The sequence below is a fragment of the Nerophis lumbriciformis genome, linkage group LG09, assembly GCF_033978685.3.
Source record: "Nerophis lumbriciformis linkage group LG09, RoL_Nlum_v2.1, whole genome shotgun sequence".
NCBI classification, from domain to species: Eukaryota; Metazoa; Chordata; class Actinopteri; order Syngnathiformes; family Syngnathidae; genus Nerophis; species Nerophis lumbriciformis.
In genome coordinates this window covers 11,917,010-11,934,863 of record NC_084556.2, presented here as the reverse complement: position 1 = coordinate 11,934,863, position 17,854 = coordinate 11,917,010, and the positions used below count along the sequence as shown (strand labels likewise).

Genomic DNA, 17,854 nt, shown 5'->3' with positions numbered 1-17,854 from the left:
GCAAGTCATGGGAGTTGTCCTACCCTTTCTACCATCATCTTCTGGATGGGCTTCTTCACATCCTGAACTTTCTGCCCCTTGTAGCCATCAACCAACATAATCTGAAGGGAATAAATTGAATCATTAGACACAACCGATGAGAGGGATATTAATTTCATGAAGTTGTTTTACTACACGTCTCTAAGATGTATTGCAGTTATACACTGGCAATACAAAAATTAAGACAGTGGTACCTCGTTTTTTAAACCCCCAAGTTTTGCCAAAAATTTGCCATGATTATCACAAAGCTTAACATTGGGCATAACAATTAGTGTGTCTGTCCGTGTATGATTGTGCGGAATCAAGAGCCCAAACAAGTCTCAATCACTGCTTTTTTTGGGGTCAAAGAAAGTTGCAAGTTGTAGCATTCTGCTGTGGAGTTGCGGGGTCATGACAGTGTATTGTGCTGTTAAGCGCTGTCTCGTAAATAAAGGCGAGCAAGAACACCCTTATTGTCTGTGCGTTCTTGGATAGAACACGAGTGCCAGCAATTTGACAAAGAAGGAGGGAAACACTATTGGAAGAAAAAAAATGTGTAGCATATATTAATATGGTGTACTCCCTCGCCACTCATCTGTGTCTTTGTCAACAAAAACCTTCACTAATGGTACAAATAAAATGCTCAGAAATCTATTTAATTTATATCAGTGATCTTCGATTATTATTGAGAACTTGATATTCATCCGTAAAACGCACTGTGAGTTACATTATTTATATATGCTGTTGACTACTTTTTGTCCTGTTCATTACTGTAACAAACTTCTCCATCTCTACGCCTCTGTTAGCTCTGTACATGTGTTCCTGTGTACTTACTACTACTACTGGCAGAACAGGGAGCCTATTGGTTAGATTGAGCACTGCTGCCATCTAGCTGAAGGCTTCTGTATCTCTCTAACATGAATTCTAGAGTGTGGGCACACAATAAAAACCTACCCTGTTGCTCATGACCCAGTATCTGACTAATACTGATTTATTTGTATATTGTGTGTTTTTTGCATGTAAAAGTATAATTATTCTCTTTCTAAATTGTTTTTTTTGTAAATATTTCGAGTCTGGAACGGATTAATTGGATGTACATCATTTCTAATGGGAAAAACTGCTTCCGTTTTCTTATTATTCGGTGAAGTTTTCAATGGACCTTTCGGAACAGATTACTAACGATAACCCAGATACCACTGTACAAATACAAATAAAATGTACTTATATCATTTTGATCAATCATTAATAATTAAAATGTATAACATAACAATATTCTAGCACATGAGAGAGCATACTACAAACTAACCCCTTCATAGAATCCCTTCAAGTAGACTTTCTCTTTGGCTTCAGCCAGTTTATCCTTGTCATTCTGGCTCTGGATCTTCAGCTCATCACACACTAGAGGAGCAGACAGGTTCCCGTAACCTGGAATGTCTATAATAGGGATCTGAAATGCACACAGAAACACAGAAAGAGAGAAATATCATCCAAAACCTGTGTTAAGTATAAATTAAGTGGTTAAGATGACATGACAGAAGAGAAGAGCTTACCGGCTCAAAAGGCAGCACCATCTTGTCCTCAATTCCATACTTCTCTCTAAGGGCCTTTCAGGGCATACATAATGCAAGTTTAATTAAGCAATATCGAGTCATTGTCTTTTAAAATTCAGAATCTTTGCATGTAGTCTGCTGAATCTGAAGCATTCGCAAATCCTTGAGTCATAACAGGACATCTGGCATTTATTTGCTGTGGCTTTTAAACAGAACCCAGCCAAGCGGAATATTGCCATAAAGTGCCAGCGTATGGTGTGACGTATAAAATGCACGCTGGAGTGCCCCCCCCCTGTCTCGCCGGGCATTGCAAAACAGTCTTATACACAAAGGGCCTGATCTACTTAAGGTTTGTGTGTACTAAAACACGTGCAAACTTGATAGCACACACAAAGCTGATCTAATAAACTTGTGAGCGGTGGATTGCGTCTTAAGATGCAAGTATGTTAAACAGCACACACAATGTGATTTATCAACATTGATTTGCAAGTGCTGTATGGCATTTTATTTAGCATAACTAAAAAGTACGTTCAAACTGACAGTTACGCACAAAGCCGTTAAAAGAGGTGCTCCAGCTGTAAAGACAGACGTTGGACAGAGAATCCTTTGTCCTACGTGAGAACATAGTTGGACTGTCAGAAATGAAAAATATTAAGACATTTCGTCTATTCAGCAACATCCTTTTATAATTGCATGCTGGGTGACTTAAGGGGATGATTAAAACAAATTAAATTGAAGTGTTTTTGTGTTGTTGGCGTTTTATTTTAAATGTCATTTGTTTTTTAATTTAGGTCATATGTTATGATACATCTCTTATATTAAAAAAAAGTATTTCATTATGCATTTTTTTGCGTTTGAATCATTGCAGATGTACAAATAAGCTGTGATGATGTGATCCACAGCCTCGAGCACAGAATGCACCGTCTGTGCTAAAAATGTTTTTGTTTAGGTTGCGATTCAGAAAATATGTTACAGATTATAGATGTGTGCTGCTGGTTCAACACATTGCACACTTGTAGGAGAATCCTTAAAATTTTATAGCTGCTGGATGACTTAAGGGGCTGATTAAAACAAATTCTACTCAAGCGTTTTGGTGTCCGATTGTTTTTTTGATTATATTCATTTTTTTCCACATAGAATATATATTAACATATCTCTTATATTAAAAAAACTTATTGAAGTTCTTCAGCGCAGTAAGTGTAGCCTCTGTGCCATGAGCGTGGCTTCAGCGCTAAAGAAAAGTGGTTTTCATTGTACATGCACTGCAGGACTGCTTCTAAAATGCTCATAAAAAGTGGTACATGTCTTCTGCTTGTATCAAAACATAGCAACATGCCACAGGCAATGTCATGAATGTGCAGTAAATGATCAGAGTGTCTCAATGTTGAAATCTGCGTAGTACACGCAAAAACCTAATTTAAATAAGGCAATCAGCATGAGTTTAGAATAGCATGTGCAATGTTAGCATATTACATGCAATATGCCCACTTATGGTACACGCTATTTTATAGATTGTGCGCGGTATTTGGATCTTAGTAGATCAGGCCAAAAGTTTTCCATCCTCTGTTACCAACTACCTCCAGAAAAGGTGGAAAATTGACAGGTAGGTTGCGTCCCATCAATATATGTCAGTGCTGTTTAGACATAACAATATGACGTTTTAGAGAAGTATAAAATGAGTTAAAGTCCTGCAAAACAGCTGCAACAGTAGAACCGCCATTTATTCGTCCTATATACTAAACGCAGCAAAGCAGGATATTGCTGCATCTGTCGGACCATTCACATTTACACAGGATCCTTGACAGACAGCCACAATTGCTTTCACTACCCGAAAGCAGAATATTCCTATTCATTCAGAACAGCACAGAAAAAAATTACGGAAAAGGCCATTATTTGTTACGTGCAAGAACTTCTTCAGAGAAACTCACTTGTTTTTTCTTTAAGTCTCTGAGAGCAGCGATGTCATCAGGAGCATCAGAAGGCACACTAGTGACCACACCGGTACCTGGCCAAAGCAAACAAGAGGAACAGGGAACAGGCATATATTTAAAGGCCAAGTCTGAGTTTTGCCACCACAGTACACAAAGGTTGAGCCACTGCGTGTGTCAGAGCAACCATTGAGGACAGGAGAGGTATATAGCTGCTTGAGAAGCCGCCTAAATGTCAACGCATCAACCCGCGCCCCCACATCAACACACCTCATTGCTTCCCATAACCTTTCGAAATCATGTGGACCTGAGGGTAATTAGATATTTGATTCTGACATTTAAACTTTGTCATTTGGAAAAACTGTTTTTTGAGTGAGTCTGAATGCTGAATTGTTTTATGTCAACTTGTCGTACCTTTGTCCTCTTTGATTGTGAGCATGGGCAGGGCGTAGATGATCTTGTAGGATGTCAGAGGCGCACTCAGAGCACTGCCGAGGATATCCTGCATGCACAAAATTTAAGTGAGGATTAAATGCAATGGTTCTTAAAGGGCTCCTTCATGGCTCTGACATTCTAAATTGGTCATGAGCCTTTTATTGGGCCTTGTCACAAAATGGTTTGTTGCTCACTTTACCTCAAATAATGGAGAGAACATAATAAAGAGGTGTTATAAAATGGCAAGTTAATAAAATGAGTGAGGCACATTAGGGACTGTATTAACCATCACGGGACAAGGGCTGACTTTTTTGTAATTTCAGTAAATTTTTTACTCTATTTTTGGTCGCTATTTTTGCTGCGTTGTTTTTCCTAAGATGATTTTTTTTCAATGTCCAATTCTTTCACAGGTGTAGGATAGAATAGGATAGGATAGACTTATTTATCACACAACATGGAAATTATGTTGTTGCAGTGCAGGTTTTTGCATACGGTAACAGAAGTAAAACGTAATTAAAAACAAAACATTTGTAATAAATACTACATATCGTGCACTAATATGTATAGATAAATAAAAGATTAAATAAAACAAAAATCACTAACACATGTATTGCTCACCACCAAAAAAGATCACAGTAAACACATACAGTAAGTGTAAAGTCTTATGGCTGTGGGTAGAAAGGAAATGCGGTAGCACTCCTTCTTGCATTGTGGATGTAACAATCTACCGTATTTTTCGGATTATAAATCGCTCCGGAGGATAAGTGGCACCGGCCGAAAATGCATAATAAAGAAGGAAAAAAACATATAGAAGTCGCACTGGAGTATAAGTCGCATTTTTGGGGAAATTTCTTTGAAAAAACCCAACACCAAGAATAGACATTTGAAAGGCAATTTAAAATAAATAAAAATAGTGAACAACAGGCTGAATAAGTGTACGTTATATGAGGCATAAATAACCAACTGAGAACGTGCCTGGTATGTTAACGTAACATATTATGGTAAGAGTCATTCAAATAACTAACATATAGAACATGCTATACGTTTACCAAACAATCTGTCACTCCTGATCGCTAAATCCGATGAAATCTTATACGTCTAGTCTCTTACGTGAATGAGCTAAATAATATTATTTGATATTTTACGGTAATGTGTTAATAATTTCACACATAAGTCGCTCCTGAGTATAAGTCGCACCCCCGGCCAAATTATGAAAAAAACTGTGATTTATAGTTCGAAAAATACGGTACAATGTGTCTAAAGTCCATCCATCCATCCATTTTCTACAGCTTGTCCCTTGTGGTGTTGCTGGAGCCTATATCAGCTGCATTCGGGTCATCTATGGATTTTTGTTTGTTTGGGTTCAAGAGGTCAATGCTGACGTCTCCACATACAGTTATTTTTTGACTGATTTCAGTAAAAGTTGCCTTAATCCAGTTCTCAAACGTATCAATGTTTGACTTAGGTGATCTATATAAACAGCTGATTAATATGTTCTTGTATTTTTCATGACACATTTTAAAGATATTATCAATAGCTGATGACATATATTTTTTACCACTTTGTAGTTCTTCATCACGTACACAGCTATTCCCCCTATGTTCTTGTTGGTTGTGTTGATATAATTTAGTTCATATCCTTCCAGGTCAAAATTCATTCCTTTTTTAGCATCTATCCATGTTTCTGAGATAGCGATCACTTTGAAGGGGTGCGTTGAAATGTTAAAAAAATGTTGTTGTAGTTTGCATACAAACTTCTGCTTTTTTTATCTGGATCTATAGGCTTATTTAATTCAAATTCCAGACTATTATGATCAATGCTGCTAAATGTTTTCAGTTCCATACATTCCTGTTCAGCAATCTCTAGTCTTGCCCTATGAATGTCTACAAGTGTACATGAATGTGCACCTGAGTAAAGATCTTCTTGTTCGGTAATCCCTTGGAGCGTTGTAATTTTGTAGTTGAATGTCAATGTTTGTTTTTCATCACACTCCATTATTGTTGTTGTTTTGGCTGCTGGCAGTTAATATTCATCCAGATCCTTGATGTATGTGGCAACTACGACCCTTGCTTCTGGATCCCCATTCAGTTTGATGTAGACTTTTCAGTTGGAGCTCCAAGTTCCCTGAATTTTTCCCCGTTTCCTCAAGTCGCGTGCTTTCTTGGCGATTTCAGTGTTGCGTTTAGTGAGGTGGTCGTTCATGTACACATTTGTACCATTAAGCTTTTTTTTTTGTGTCAGCAATGCCATTTTGGATTTCCTGTTGCCGAGCTTCACGATGATGACTAGCGTGGTGTTGTTGCCTCTTCTATTCAGTGAGATGCACACATTAATGGTGTTAATATCAACATCAATTCTCTTTGATTGCAAAAAGTTGACCACGATGCTCCGTCGAAGCAGCGTCCATGTTGTCTTGTTTTCCTCTGTTGCATAGGATCGAGAATTGATGCGTAGACCTGCAATTATGAGGTCATTCTGTCGTGTAAACAGATCCACTTCCACCTAGAAGTCTTCCAAAACACTGATGTTCCCCAGATTGGTGATATTTTGACTGGCATTGAGCTGTTGTCTTAATGCAGCCATCTCCTCCTTGAAGTTCTTCAGTTCAATATAATCTTGTTGCATGGCATGCAACTGTTGGCACACTGCTGCTATCTCCATTTTAATGTTTTCCACAACACTGCTGTTGTCCCAATGGTTGTCGTCTTGCTGCTTGGCACAATTTTGCATTTTCGTCTTTCAGATTCTCCACCTCCCTTTTTAATACTGTGTTGTCTTCACTGAGAATCTTTACTTTTTCTCTGAACTGTCTGAATTCCGTCATATCATCACGAGACTCTTTTCTGTCTCTGATCATTCGTTCTTGGAGATCTGCAACATCTTTTTGTACACCTTTGATAATCTGTTCGTGGATATTGCTGACATCGCTTTGTAGAGTTCCTACTAACGCTTTTAAGTCCGGTTCCACCTCTGGTAACGGTGTATTGCTCTGTTGACGAATTCTTGTCGTGCTCTTGGTTGCTCGGCAGCAAAGTGAAGCCGTTGGTGTTGTTTGCTTCCGTTGCAAGCGGCGTATCTATGGTATTTTTCTCACGTACCTTGCACCGGCCCGACCTGTGTTAGCCTTTGTGGTCAGAAGCATTAAAAATATGTCCAACTCTTTCGGTTTTGTTGTTTAGCTTGGGGTTGCTAGGCAACGGCTTTGAGCTAGCATTTAGCTAGTTAGCCCCTGGTTTTTCGGCACCTTCGGTTCACTTACTTTAGAGAATCTTTGTCTTAACAAGCTATCCTGTAGCTGTGATCACAATCAGTCGTCAGGAAATAAAGTTTTTTTTAGTCAAAACTGTGGCATCGGGAACAGCGCTCATCTAGTTTCTCCCTCAGAAACAGGAGGTGACGATTTTTACCGTTGGTGACGTCAGCGGATTATACGCAAAGTGCTTTGCTTGAGTCCGCCATTGTAGTCTGATGCAGTAGTCAATAAGCTCCTTTTTCGTTATCCTGTTGTTGTGGGGCAGACTGGCTCGCTGTTGAAGTGGAGGCACGTAAATAAGACTGACCCACAAAATGGCGCAGCCTAAAGATATAGTCAGAAAGCGGCTTTCTAAACGGTCTGTAAAATATAATCTACCGGTATGCAAAACTTTGACAAAAGAACCACCATTACATGTTTTGTAGGCCACGAGTGTTTTAAATGTAGAAAAAAAATCATAATATGACCCCTTTAACCAATTCTCATTTTCCTATCGAGCCTGTCAAACCTGGAACCCAATAACTTAATATAAAAGGGAACTAGCAATACAAGCAGCATTTAATAAGGCCTAGAAGATTTGACTGCTTAAGAACCAAAATTGTAATCCTTGTTAATAGGCTACTGGTATAAAATGGAAGTGCATATTATGAAGTATGTATTTTATCAATTGTTTTATGCATTTATGTCATGTTTAAGGTACATCTGTGGCAGTGAGTGTCTACAACATCACCTTTGGCACGTAAATCTTGGAATTTTACATGTTTAATATTGTGAATCTGTGTGCTATGTTTTGAATCTGTGGGTCTTCATTTTAACAGAAACTTGACAAGGGACTGCATATGGAAATTAGCTATTGGCTATAATCTCACAAATCTATATGTCAAATGATAATTGAAATGTATCGTCCCTTTTAAATAAAATAAATCTAAAAACAGACATTGTTTTTCACCTGACATTTACTGTAAAGCGAAAACGCGATATAGCATTTTTTAACCTGCGGCAGTCTCGCGGTTGACATTTAAATGTGTACATTTTTTTACTTAACTGAAATAGAAGGAAGGACCATTGGTCTCATACCAAAGCTTTGGAGGTAAGAAAACTTTCCTTACCATCTTTCTACATTTGTTTTTATTGATTCTGATATAATTACAAACCTGCTTTGAAAGCGAAAATAATAAAGTAAGAATACCACAACACATGTGGACATAAACCGACCAAATTTTTATAGAAATTACTGTTTTGAGCTTGAAATTTAATGTCGACAAAAGCAACAGACCATGTATTTCGACATCAGCTTTAGCTGGCACTATTTAGTACCAAGAACAACACATTGGATCAGGACTTGAGTAGTTAGGCAACTGGTTCCACTGTTCTGTCAATGTTTACCAATGTGTCAGAGTTGATCTACCATTAGATTAAATAAATGCTTACCTGTCCTAGTATTTCCATGAGCACAGGCACTACTCCATTCTCCTTGGTGAATCCCTGGAAGGACATGTTCCGAGCAGACCTCCTGGTGCAGATGAAGATGTCCCCGCTGGTGGTCTCAAAGGCCACGTAGTTCATGTCGGGCCTCACCCAGCAGTTGGTTTGACCGAACATGGTCTCCGGCCTAAGAGTGGCGGCCACCAGGTAGATGTTCCTGGACTTCATAGCACTGGAGGAAGGACAGCATGGAAACGTTACTTCTGTCTCAGATTCAAATTGCATTGGCTGTGATGTCATTTGCAAGAAGGTCATTTGTTACCTGCTGTAAAAAACTTTGGACTTGAATTTCGCGGTGTACGGTTCAACAATCTTCATTTTGATGAGTGTGTACTCCTGAGGTCCTACTCCCTATGAGTGAGACACAAAAAAATTCAGTGTTAAAAATTAACCTAGTTCATAACTAGAAAGCCACACAGTAGCATGCCGTAATTATACTGTAGGGTATTGGTGAAATCATTATTATTCATTACGTTAGGTAAACGTTTTTTTCCCAGGGGAGGATTAGGGAGCCCGCTGTTGCTTTCCTGCGGCCGCAAGCTTTTAAAGTGCTTTATTTGATATGCAGTGCAACATTATGCGATTGTTTAGGGCCACAACAACTGGGCAGGGGAGACACATGATTATGGCGCCCGCTCCCTTCAGTAGCTGATCACCAACGTGATCGTCACTCTGCAAGGATTTGCTTGTTCTACCTTTATAGACTAAATTGTGTATTGTCCATACCTGATTATTTTAAGTACATACAAATCTTAACACAACTTGTAAAATATTAACAATACAGTACTGCTCAGGCTCCCATAGCCAAACCTACTTCTGGTTCCAAGAGTAATACAGTAGACCCTCGTTTATTGCTGTCAATTGGTTCAAGGCCTGGCCATATTAAATTCATTTCGGAAAACTAGGGCTGTGTGATAAAACAATATTAATATACACCGCGATAGACATGTAACAAATATCAATAAAACATTTAATTTAAAAAAAGCCATCAGACCCTGGAATAACTTGCACCAGTCCCTCCGTGAGCTCGACTGTTTTGACACTTTAAAAAAAAAACATTTGAAGACTCCTCTTTTCAGTAAAGCTTTTAGTTAATGAACGGTGCTTTGTGATTTTATCTGTGAGAAGCGCTTTATAAATAAAATGGACTTACTTACTATCAAGTTTAGTAGCGCCATCTGGATGTCTTGCGGTTGATTATTTGCATGGAGTTAGAAGAGAAAACTAAAAATGAGTGCTGCAGAGAGCAAAGAAATTGTTGATAAAACAGGAAAAGTCACCTCTACAGTATGGCAATTTTGACGATTTTTTTTAAACTGACCAAAGTCAGACCAAAGCGCTCATAATCAGTAATCCCACACCTCTTTAGTTGCACTCACCCTTAAAATAGTTATTCTCATGTTTCTGTTATGCTTACATATTTAATCTTTGCACTATTTTGTGACACTTTATTAAGCCTTTTTTTACCTATTCTTTATTTTTGCACGTTGTGAAAGTGTTTATTGTGATTTTAACATTTAGTTTACATTAATTCAGTGTTTTTCATGGTTGTGTTCACATTTCCTTTCTTTTCTGCTTTGATATCTGAGGGGATTAAAATCAGAGGAAGGTTACATTTGAAATAAAAAGGTTTACATTTATTATATTTTTCTCCTGGTCCTTATGTTCGGTAGGTCATTAAAAAATATCAATAATTATCGATGTCGACCGATATAAAACAATTAGTGATACAGTTTTCAGCCATATCACCCAGCCCTACCGCAAATTAAGAAATATTACACCTTTTTTTCCATATCTAGAGCATGAAACCACAATACTCACATGGCTGCAGTCAGACCCATAGCCCCTAGAGTTACACAAGTAATATTAAAGACTGAAATGGGGCCACAAACAAAATCTTGTTTCGGGCCACAAAAAGCCTCGGAGCCTGCTTTTTAAACGTTAATATCGTGGACAATCACCTTCATTCATCTGTGGCAGCCAAAATGGTGATTGTAAATAAGTTTCTCTTTTTGCAAAGTCACATCCAAGTTGGGAGCCTGTGCTTGTACTGTACATGGTATTTTGATGTAAGAAAAATATACACATACCTCTCCTGTCTGCCTGTCATGGTCCATGCATGGTTGCCCATCCCTCGGTGAATAGATGGTATACCTGCACAAGCACAATATGATATTGATTAATACAAATAACTATGGATACCCATTCTTCAATATTTCTAAAAGAGCCATTCCACCGTTTCCCAAACTTGATCTTTTTCCTCTCCTTTAGGGTGACAAACTGCCACCGGACAAAGGAGTCATAGAAAGGGTTGACGTCTGTGGTGATGAATGACCGCCGCCAGTCCACCTGTGTGGCCACAGAGTGCCATGTAAATGCATTTCATCAGGAGCGTCACACACAGATCATGTCTTCGTCACCTTCACGCCCATCAGTTTGAGGTCTTTGACAGCCAGAGGAGGGAAAAACTCCAGCCAGTGTTCAGCATTGGCAAACTTTTCAATGTCGCTGTCATCCAGGCCTAGGGACCTCATGATGTTCCACTGAAAGGCCGAGCAACCGGATTTGGCCACAACTTTACTCTAAAGGGACAAACAAAAAAACGACACAGGTAAAATGGCGTGATAAATGATTTCAATGAAGGACAATGATATGTGTAATGACGAGTTTTATGTTCTATTTGGGTATTCAAAGGATAACTGCATTTTTTTGGAATGTCGCCTATAATTTACAATCCCTATGTAAGACTTTTTATGTATTGTAATTTATAAATAAACGTTAGCAAAAAGTCAGCTAACAATAGAGCCAATTGGAGTCGCTCTAGTCCATCTATAAGGCGCTCTAAAAAAACATCCAAAACCAACATAAACATTTTATATACAAGTATATATTAATTGTAGTCACAATCACATTTATAACAACATATAATATTTACGCATTTTGGTCATTTTAAAAACATATAGCGGCGTATTTTTGCAGACGCTTCATGTTTACTTTTGCCTTTAACAACAACAACAACAACAACTTCTACCAATCATGACAAACTTCATGAGAACCATCATTAAATAACTTGGGACAAATGATGATCCAGAACTTTATTTTATTGCGCCTGAATATAAGGAGGATGATCTACAAGTTTTAGAAGCGTTGTGCTAACAGATGCAGTTTCAGTAAAACACCAAGCATCAAGTAGCAGTATGGACAAGTGCTAAACAAGAAATACAAACTACAAACATAAAAAAACAATGTCTTACTGTACACTGTCTGCTCTTACTAGGATGCAGACTGATGGGATGTTCAAATATTTCCGTTTCAATGAAACTGGAATCATAATCCACCCGGAGACAAAACAAATAAATAAATAAAAAATCAAGAATGCTGCCGTCTTTTTTGTGTCTTTCTCGCCATCTCCGGGTCCAAGTTGGCTGTCAAAGTTTACCAACTTCTCAGTTTATGACCACATGCTTCTACTACCCAGGTGAGGGGCATGATTTGTTATCTAGAATTAACTTTTGCTAATTTAGGGGCAATGCAGCAGCAGCAGCTCAGGACTGTATGTCAATATAGCTGCATAACCTCGTTAGCTCTCTGTGTTCACAGCGCCGCTAAAAACAGCTTGTCTGCGATCATTTAGATTGTACAGGATCTAAATGGAGTATTGTTGGCGGTTTTGATGTGTTTCTTAGAGGGCTTTATTGGCACAATAGTGTACTCCCATTATCTGCATTATTAGCTACCTCATGCTTTCCGTATATTACAAATTAGAATGCACAAAAAAGAAAGACATAATGTCTTCTAGTCTTACATAGGGATTGCGAATGACAGGCAAAATTCCAAAAAAGTGCAGTTCTTCTTCAAAATACCATAACAGTTTACCCAGCTGTTTTGTTGACTAAAATGTTGGCAATAATCCAATCATTTTTGAAAACCTATAGAATGCAACATTACAATTCAAAGTAAACAAAGAAATATGCTTTCAGACCTTTTTGCTCTTTGCTTTGTCCTTAATGATGATTTCATCAGACACCATTGGCTTTTCCTTCTCCTTCTCTTCCTCCTCATCAGGAAACTGTGGTGGGTTTCCGTACAGCTCCATCTCTCTCTTTAGCTTGTCTGCGCAGGCCTTGGCAAAGACAACATGCATTTGCAGTTAGATTTGTTCATTCACAGAGCAGGTTTGAGACCTGTCTTTGGGGAAAAATAATCACTTACTTTGATTGGCATTCCTGTGCAATGGAGGCCAAATGGGAAAAGGCATTTTTTCCCTTTTAAGGCCTGGTAGCCAACTGCAAACTGACAAGGAAAATACATACACATTTGAGACATCATTTTTACATTTTCTTTTTAAAATATATCCAGCTTACCTCACACTTTGACAAGCTGAATGTGTGACCGAGATGCAACCTCCCATTCATGTATGGGTAGGGGAAGGTGACAAAATACTTGTTTTTGCTGTGGAAAGAAGCGTTTTAGGGCAAGTGTGAGCAATAGCGAATGTAGGGAAGGACAATTAATAGAATTTTGATTTCAATTATGGCTTGTCACGATCATCAAAATATGTGCATGCCAAATTCAGAGGTTCGTAAAAGGTGAAACAGATGGAGTGCATGAGTGAAAAAAAGAGCACGTTTGGGATCTCACCATGGTCGCTACTTTTAGTGAAAAAAGAGCACGTTTGGGATCTCACCATGGTCGCTACTTTTTGCCTAATCAATAATCACTAAACTCACCAAAAAAAGTAAGGTCATATGATTTCCGTGTTCACGTAACCGCGGACAGTCACTTAATTGGCCAATAAAAACAGAATCTGCTGTTAAACACAGAGTATCACAGAAATGGACATACATGTAAGTGAAATACTGTCATTGTGAGAAGGAACATTTGTTAGGGAACATAATGTGTCCGGGACCGCTCATTCATCCCCGAAACACTCAATTGCTCCGTCTTGAACTTAACGTCGAAATAACCACTTGAAACAACGACTCAACTACGAAGCTATCAAGAAAAAAATCCATACAACACATCTCATCTGCTTGTGTTGTGAACAGCATCATCGATGTAAGATCAACGTACAAACAAGCTTTCTCTCTTTTTTTGCAGCTTCAAGTCGTCTCAAAACTCGTCAACTCAGAACAGCAGCACACTTCCCCCCTTCACAATACCAGAACTCTGCGCCAAATCCGGTCTGACTGCGCTGACAAAATAAAAGTTTCAAAAAGTACCTTGCATACTTAAAACACTTACTATTGTATTAATAAACATTAACACGTATTAATAAACATTGCAAACGTATTATGCTTTGTTTTAAAATAATGGTAAAAATGTTCCCAAGATGTATTGCACCAATAAATGTGAGGATTTTTGCATTTAATTAACAACCCATCCATCCATTTATTTTTCTATCGCTTGTCCCTTTTGGGGTCGCAAGAGCCTATCTCAGCTGCACATGGGCGGAAGGCGGAAGGCGGAGTACACCCTGGACAAGTCGCCAAAATTAACAACCATTTTATCAAATTGAATATATGACACAAAAAGCACACACTTTATTGGGGTAAAATGAGTGTAAAGATAAACAGAATTCAAAAAAGTTTAAACGAAAAAACAGAATTGTATTGTTTTCTATATTGCTTTTGTTATTTGACTTTGTTATTATTACTATCATACTTGTTGTGGTTTGTTCGTTGAAACTATATTTACAGTTGAGTTTTGTTGGTACAATAAATACTCATGTTTTCAAATTAACATTTGATCGTGTTATTAATGGTTATTACAAGAGCAATCAAAATAACAGTGATTATTTTTGCCATAATCGTCCGACTCTAAGTGAATGTTTACATCTCGTTTCCATCTCTGCTAAGGCTAAATAAGACGTGTTATATTATCTAAATTGACAAACGGTGCACTGACTCAACAATTTAATGTGGGAAATAAATCATAAGGTATCTACATCAAAAAAGAGGAAATGTAACGTCCTGGAGGGTAGAGAGAAGGCTTATATTAAAAAGCCACCAATAGTAGTGTGCCTCACATTACGAAGGTCCTGGGTTTGATCCTGAACTCGAGATCTTTCTGTGTGGTATTGATGGGTCCGGTAACACCGATGCATCGGCGCATGCGTCAAGCTCATAGAGCAAAACCCTGTGTCGGTGCGCGTACCGCTTTTAGAAAGTCACGTGACCGATCATGAGCTGTATCGGTCACGTGACCGATACGCGAACTGTGTCGCACTGACGCCTCCTCTGTGCCCTGTGAGCGGGTCTTTTCTACAGCCGGAGAAAGAAGAGAAATCGTCTAAAATGTAATACGTTAGAAAAACTGTTTCTTTTTTTAATAAAAATGTGTAAAAAAATAAATAAAAACATTCCCAGTCCACAAGCATCCTCATTCACAACACAATATCTTAGATTTCCATGTTATGATACATGTTCACATTTATTGACTGTATCTAAAAAAGATAAAAAATATATTTTTATTTAAATGAAGATATGAAATAATCCTAAATGAAATACAATGACTTGGTTTATATTATTGTATATACTAGGTCATAAAATCAGTGTCAGTTGAGTCGGTCCATAGGTTGCCTGTAGGGATTTTTAATGTCCAGCAGATGTCAGTATTTAGTGACACAGTATCAATACAGTTTTGCAATGTGTCAAAACGCTTCATGACGCCTCATCAACCCATCGCTACTGTGTGGAGTTTGCATGTACTCTCCGTGACTGCGTGGGTTCCCTCCGGGTACTCCGGCTTCCTACCACCTCCAAAGACATGCACCTGTGGATAGGTTGATTGGCAACACTAAATTGGCCTTAGTGTGTGAATGTGAGTGTGAATGTTGTCTGTCTATCTGTGTTGGCCCTGCGATGAGGTGGTGACTTGTCCAGGGTGTACCCCACCCCGCCTTCCGCCCGAATGCAGCTAAGATAGGCTCCAGCTACCCCGAAAGGGACAAGCGGTAGGAAATGGATGGATGGGCATGTATGATCTGCACAACATTTGTTTTCTTGGCATTCAAAGCCTCTGACCATTTATTTTCCTAAAATCTACTCACTGTGCACTTTCCCCAAGGGTTGCCGGCACATCATTCTCAAAGGCTTTCTCCTTTTCCCATTTAGCTTGGATTTCCAGCTCGATTTTTCTCAAAAAGTCCAACTTTGCTGTTCCCTTGCGCTCCTGCAAAAGCCATGACAAGAAACAAAGTGTTGCATCAAAGCAGTTGCAGGTCTGACATTCGCCAATGCAAATGCAATCGTAAAGGAAGATAAAGGCGTGATTTCAATACAAATTAATATACACTTACAACAAAGAATATAGCAGAATGTCTTAGTCACATATTTCAAAGTCTGTCGGATGTGTTTTAGTACTACTAAACACAAGCTGTTAGCCGACTTAGCTAGCAGCTACAGAAAGTATGTGGTTAAACATGTCCACGTGTGCTACTCCTACACTGGCATTATCCACCCAAGAATTCCTCTTCAAACCGCTGACTTACCGTCATCTTGGCACAGGCGATAATGTAACTGTTTTAGTCGGTTGCTTCGCAGAATTAAATTGACAGTATGACAAGAGAAGGGAAACCCACGCCACCGCTCACCAGTGCGCGGCTGATGACATCCGGAAGTCAGCCTCTTCGCAATGCTTTCTGGGAAATGAAGTCCAAAGGCATTGTCCTGTGTGATAACGTTCGCGATCCGGCTAAGAACTGTACGCCACGACGAGTGGCGGTGACGGCCACGACACGGCCACTCTTCTTGACTTAACCTGAACTTTTTTTTAACTATGATTTTAAAAAAAACACGACACCAGGAAGCCAGAAGCTTGTACCATTAATTGACCCCGACTTAAACAAGTTGAAAAACTTATTCGGGTGTTACCATTTAGTGGTCAATTGCACGAAATATGTACTGTACTGTGCAATCTACTAATAAAAGTTACAGTCAATCAAGCAAAATAGGGAACATGGGGGCTGGAGCCTATATCCCGGAAGGCAGAGTACACCCTGGACAAGTCGCCTCCTCATATTTAGAAATAAACAAATAATTATAAACTAGCTCACCATGCCCCTTCTTTCTTCAATGTGCTTTTGTTCTGCCCTTTATTTTCTAAAAGTAAGTAGCAGATCACCGGCTAGATCAGGGGTCGGCAACCCGCGGCTCTAGAGCCGCATGTGGCTCTTTAGCGCCGCCCTAGTGGCTCTCTGGAGCTTTTTCAGAAATGTATGAAAAATGGAAAAAGATGAGGGAAAAACAATCTATTTTTTGTTTTAATATGGTTTCTGTAGGAGGACAAACATGACACAACCCTCCCTAATTGTTATAAAGCACACTGTTTATAATAAACATGCTTCACTGATTCGAGTATTTGGCGAGCGCCGTTTTGTCCTCCTAATTTTGGCGGTCCTTGAACTCACCGTAGTTTGTTTACATGTATAACTATCTAGGACGTGTTTTATGCCACTTCTTTTTCTGTCTCATTTTGTCCACCAAACTTTTAAGGTTGTGCATTAAAGGTGAGTTTTGTTGATGTTATTGACTTGTTGGAGTGCTAATCAGACATATTTGGTCACTGCATGACTGCAAGCTAATCGATGCTAACATGCTATTTAGGCTAGCTATATGTACATATTGCATCATAGTGCCTCATTTGTAGCTATATTTGAGGTCATTTAGTTTCCTTTAAGTCCTCTTAATTCAATTTATATCTCATGACACACTATCTGTATGTAATATGGCTTTTAATTTTTTGCGGCTCCAGACAGATTTTTTTTTGTATTTTTGGTCCAATATGGCTCTGTCAACATTTTGGGTTGCCGACTCCTGGGCTAGATCATAGTTTTTTTTAACTCTTCAATATTCAATGGACCAAGTCCCAATATTCCCTGGAGACCTGTGCAGGCACAAAAGATAGTGAAGTGAATTCCATCCATCCATTTTCTACCGCTTGTCCCTTTCGGGGTCGCGGGGGGTGCTGGAGTCTATCTCAGCTGCATTTGGGCGGAAGGCGGGGTACACCCTGGACAAGTCGCCACCTCATCGCAGGGCCAACACAGATAGACAGACAACATTCACACTCACATTCACACACAAGGGCCAATTTAGTGTGGCCAATCAACCTATCCCCAGGTGCATGTTTTTCGAGATGGGAGGAAACTGGAGTACCCGGAGGGAAACCACGCAGTCACGGGG

General features: G+C 39.0%; 1 protein-coding gene across 2 annotated transcripts in view; it reads right to left on the bottom strand.

The window, feature by feature from the left end:
- The window catches only part of LOC133607694 (leucine--tRNA ligase, cytoplasmic-like), a 44,270-nt gene extending 27,872 nt beyond the window's left edge, over positions 1 to 16,398 (bottom strand). Inside the window, exons 1-15 of one of the 2 annotated variants that reach the window (XM_061962567.1) lie at positions 16,264 to 16,398; positions 15,721 to 15,842; positions 13,034 to 13,121; positions 12,882 to 12,962; positions 12,652 to 12,792; positions 11,090 to 11,251; positions 10,906 to 11,018; positions 10,760 to 10,823; positions 8,932 to 9,020; positions 8,616 to 8,841; positions 3,911 to 3,998; positions 3,497 to 3,573; positions 1,569 to 1,622; positions 1,325 to 1,465; positions 24 to 101 (exon numbers count right to left, since the gene is read on the bottom strand). In XM_061962567.1, coding sequence (XP_061818551.1) covers positions 24 to 101; positions 1,325 to 1,465; positions 1,569 to 1,622; positions 3,497 to 3,573; positions 3,911 to 3,998; positions 8,616 to 8,841; positions 8,932 to 9,020; positions 10,760 to 10,823; positions 10,906 to 11,018; positions 11,090 to 11,251; positions 12,652 to 12,792; positions 12,882 to 12,962; positions 13,034 to 13,084 — 1,365 coding nt within the window. In that variant the 5' untranslated portion in view covers positions 13,085 to 13,121; positions 15,721 to 15,842; positions 16,264 to 16,398. Of the gene's footprint in view, positions 1 to 23; positions 102 to 1,324; positions 1,466 to 1,568; positions 1,623 to 3,496; positions 3,574 to 3,910; positions 3,999 to 8,615; positions 8,842 to 8,931; positions 9,021 to 10,759; positions 10,824 to 10,905; positions 11,019 to 11,089; positions 11,252 to 12,651; positions 12,793 to 12,881; positions 12,963 to 13,033; positions 13,122 to 15,720; positions 15,843 to 16,161 lie in introns of both variants that reach the window. The other variant, XM_061962566.1, reaches the window with a different exon arrangement.
- Positions 16,399 to 17,854: the final 1,456 nt, after the last annotated feature.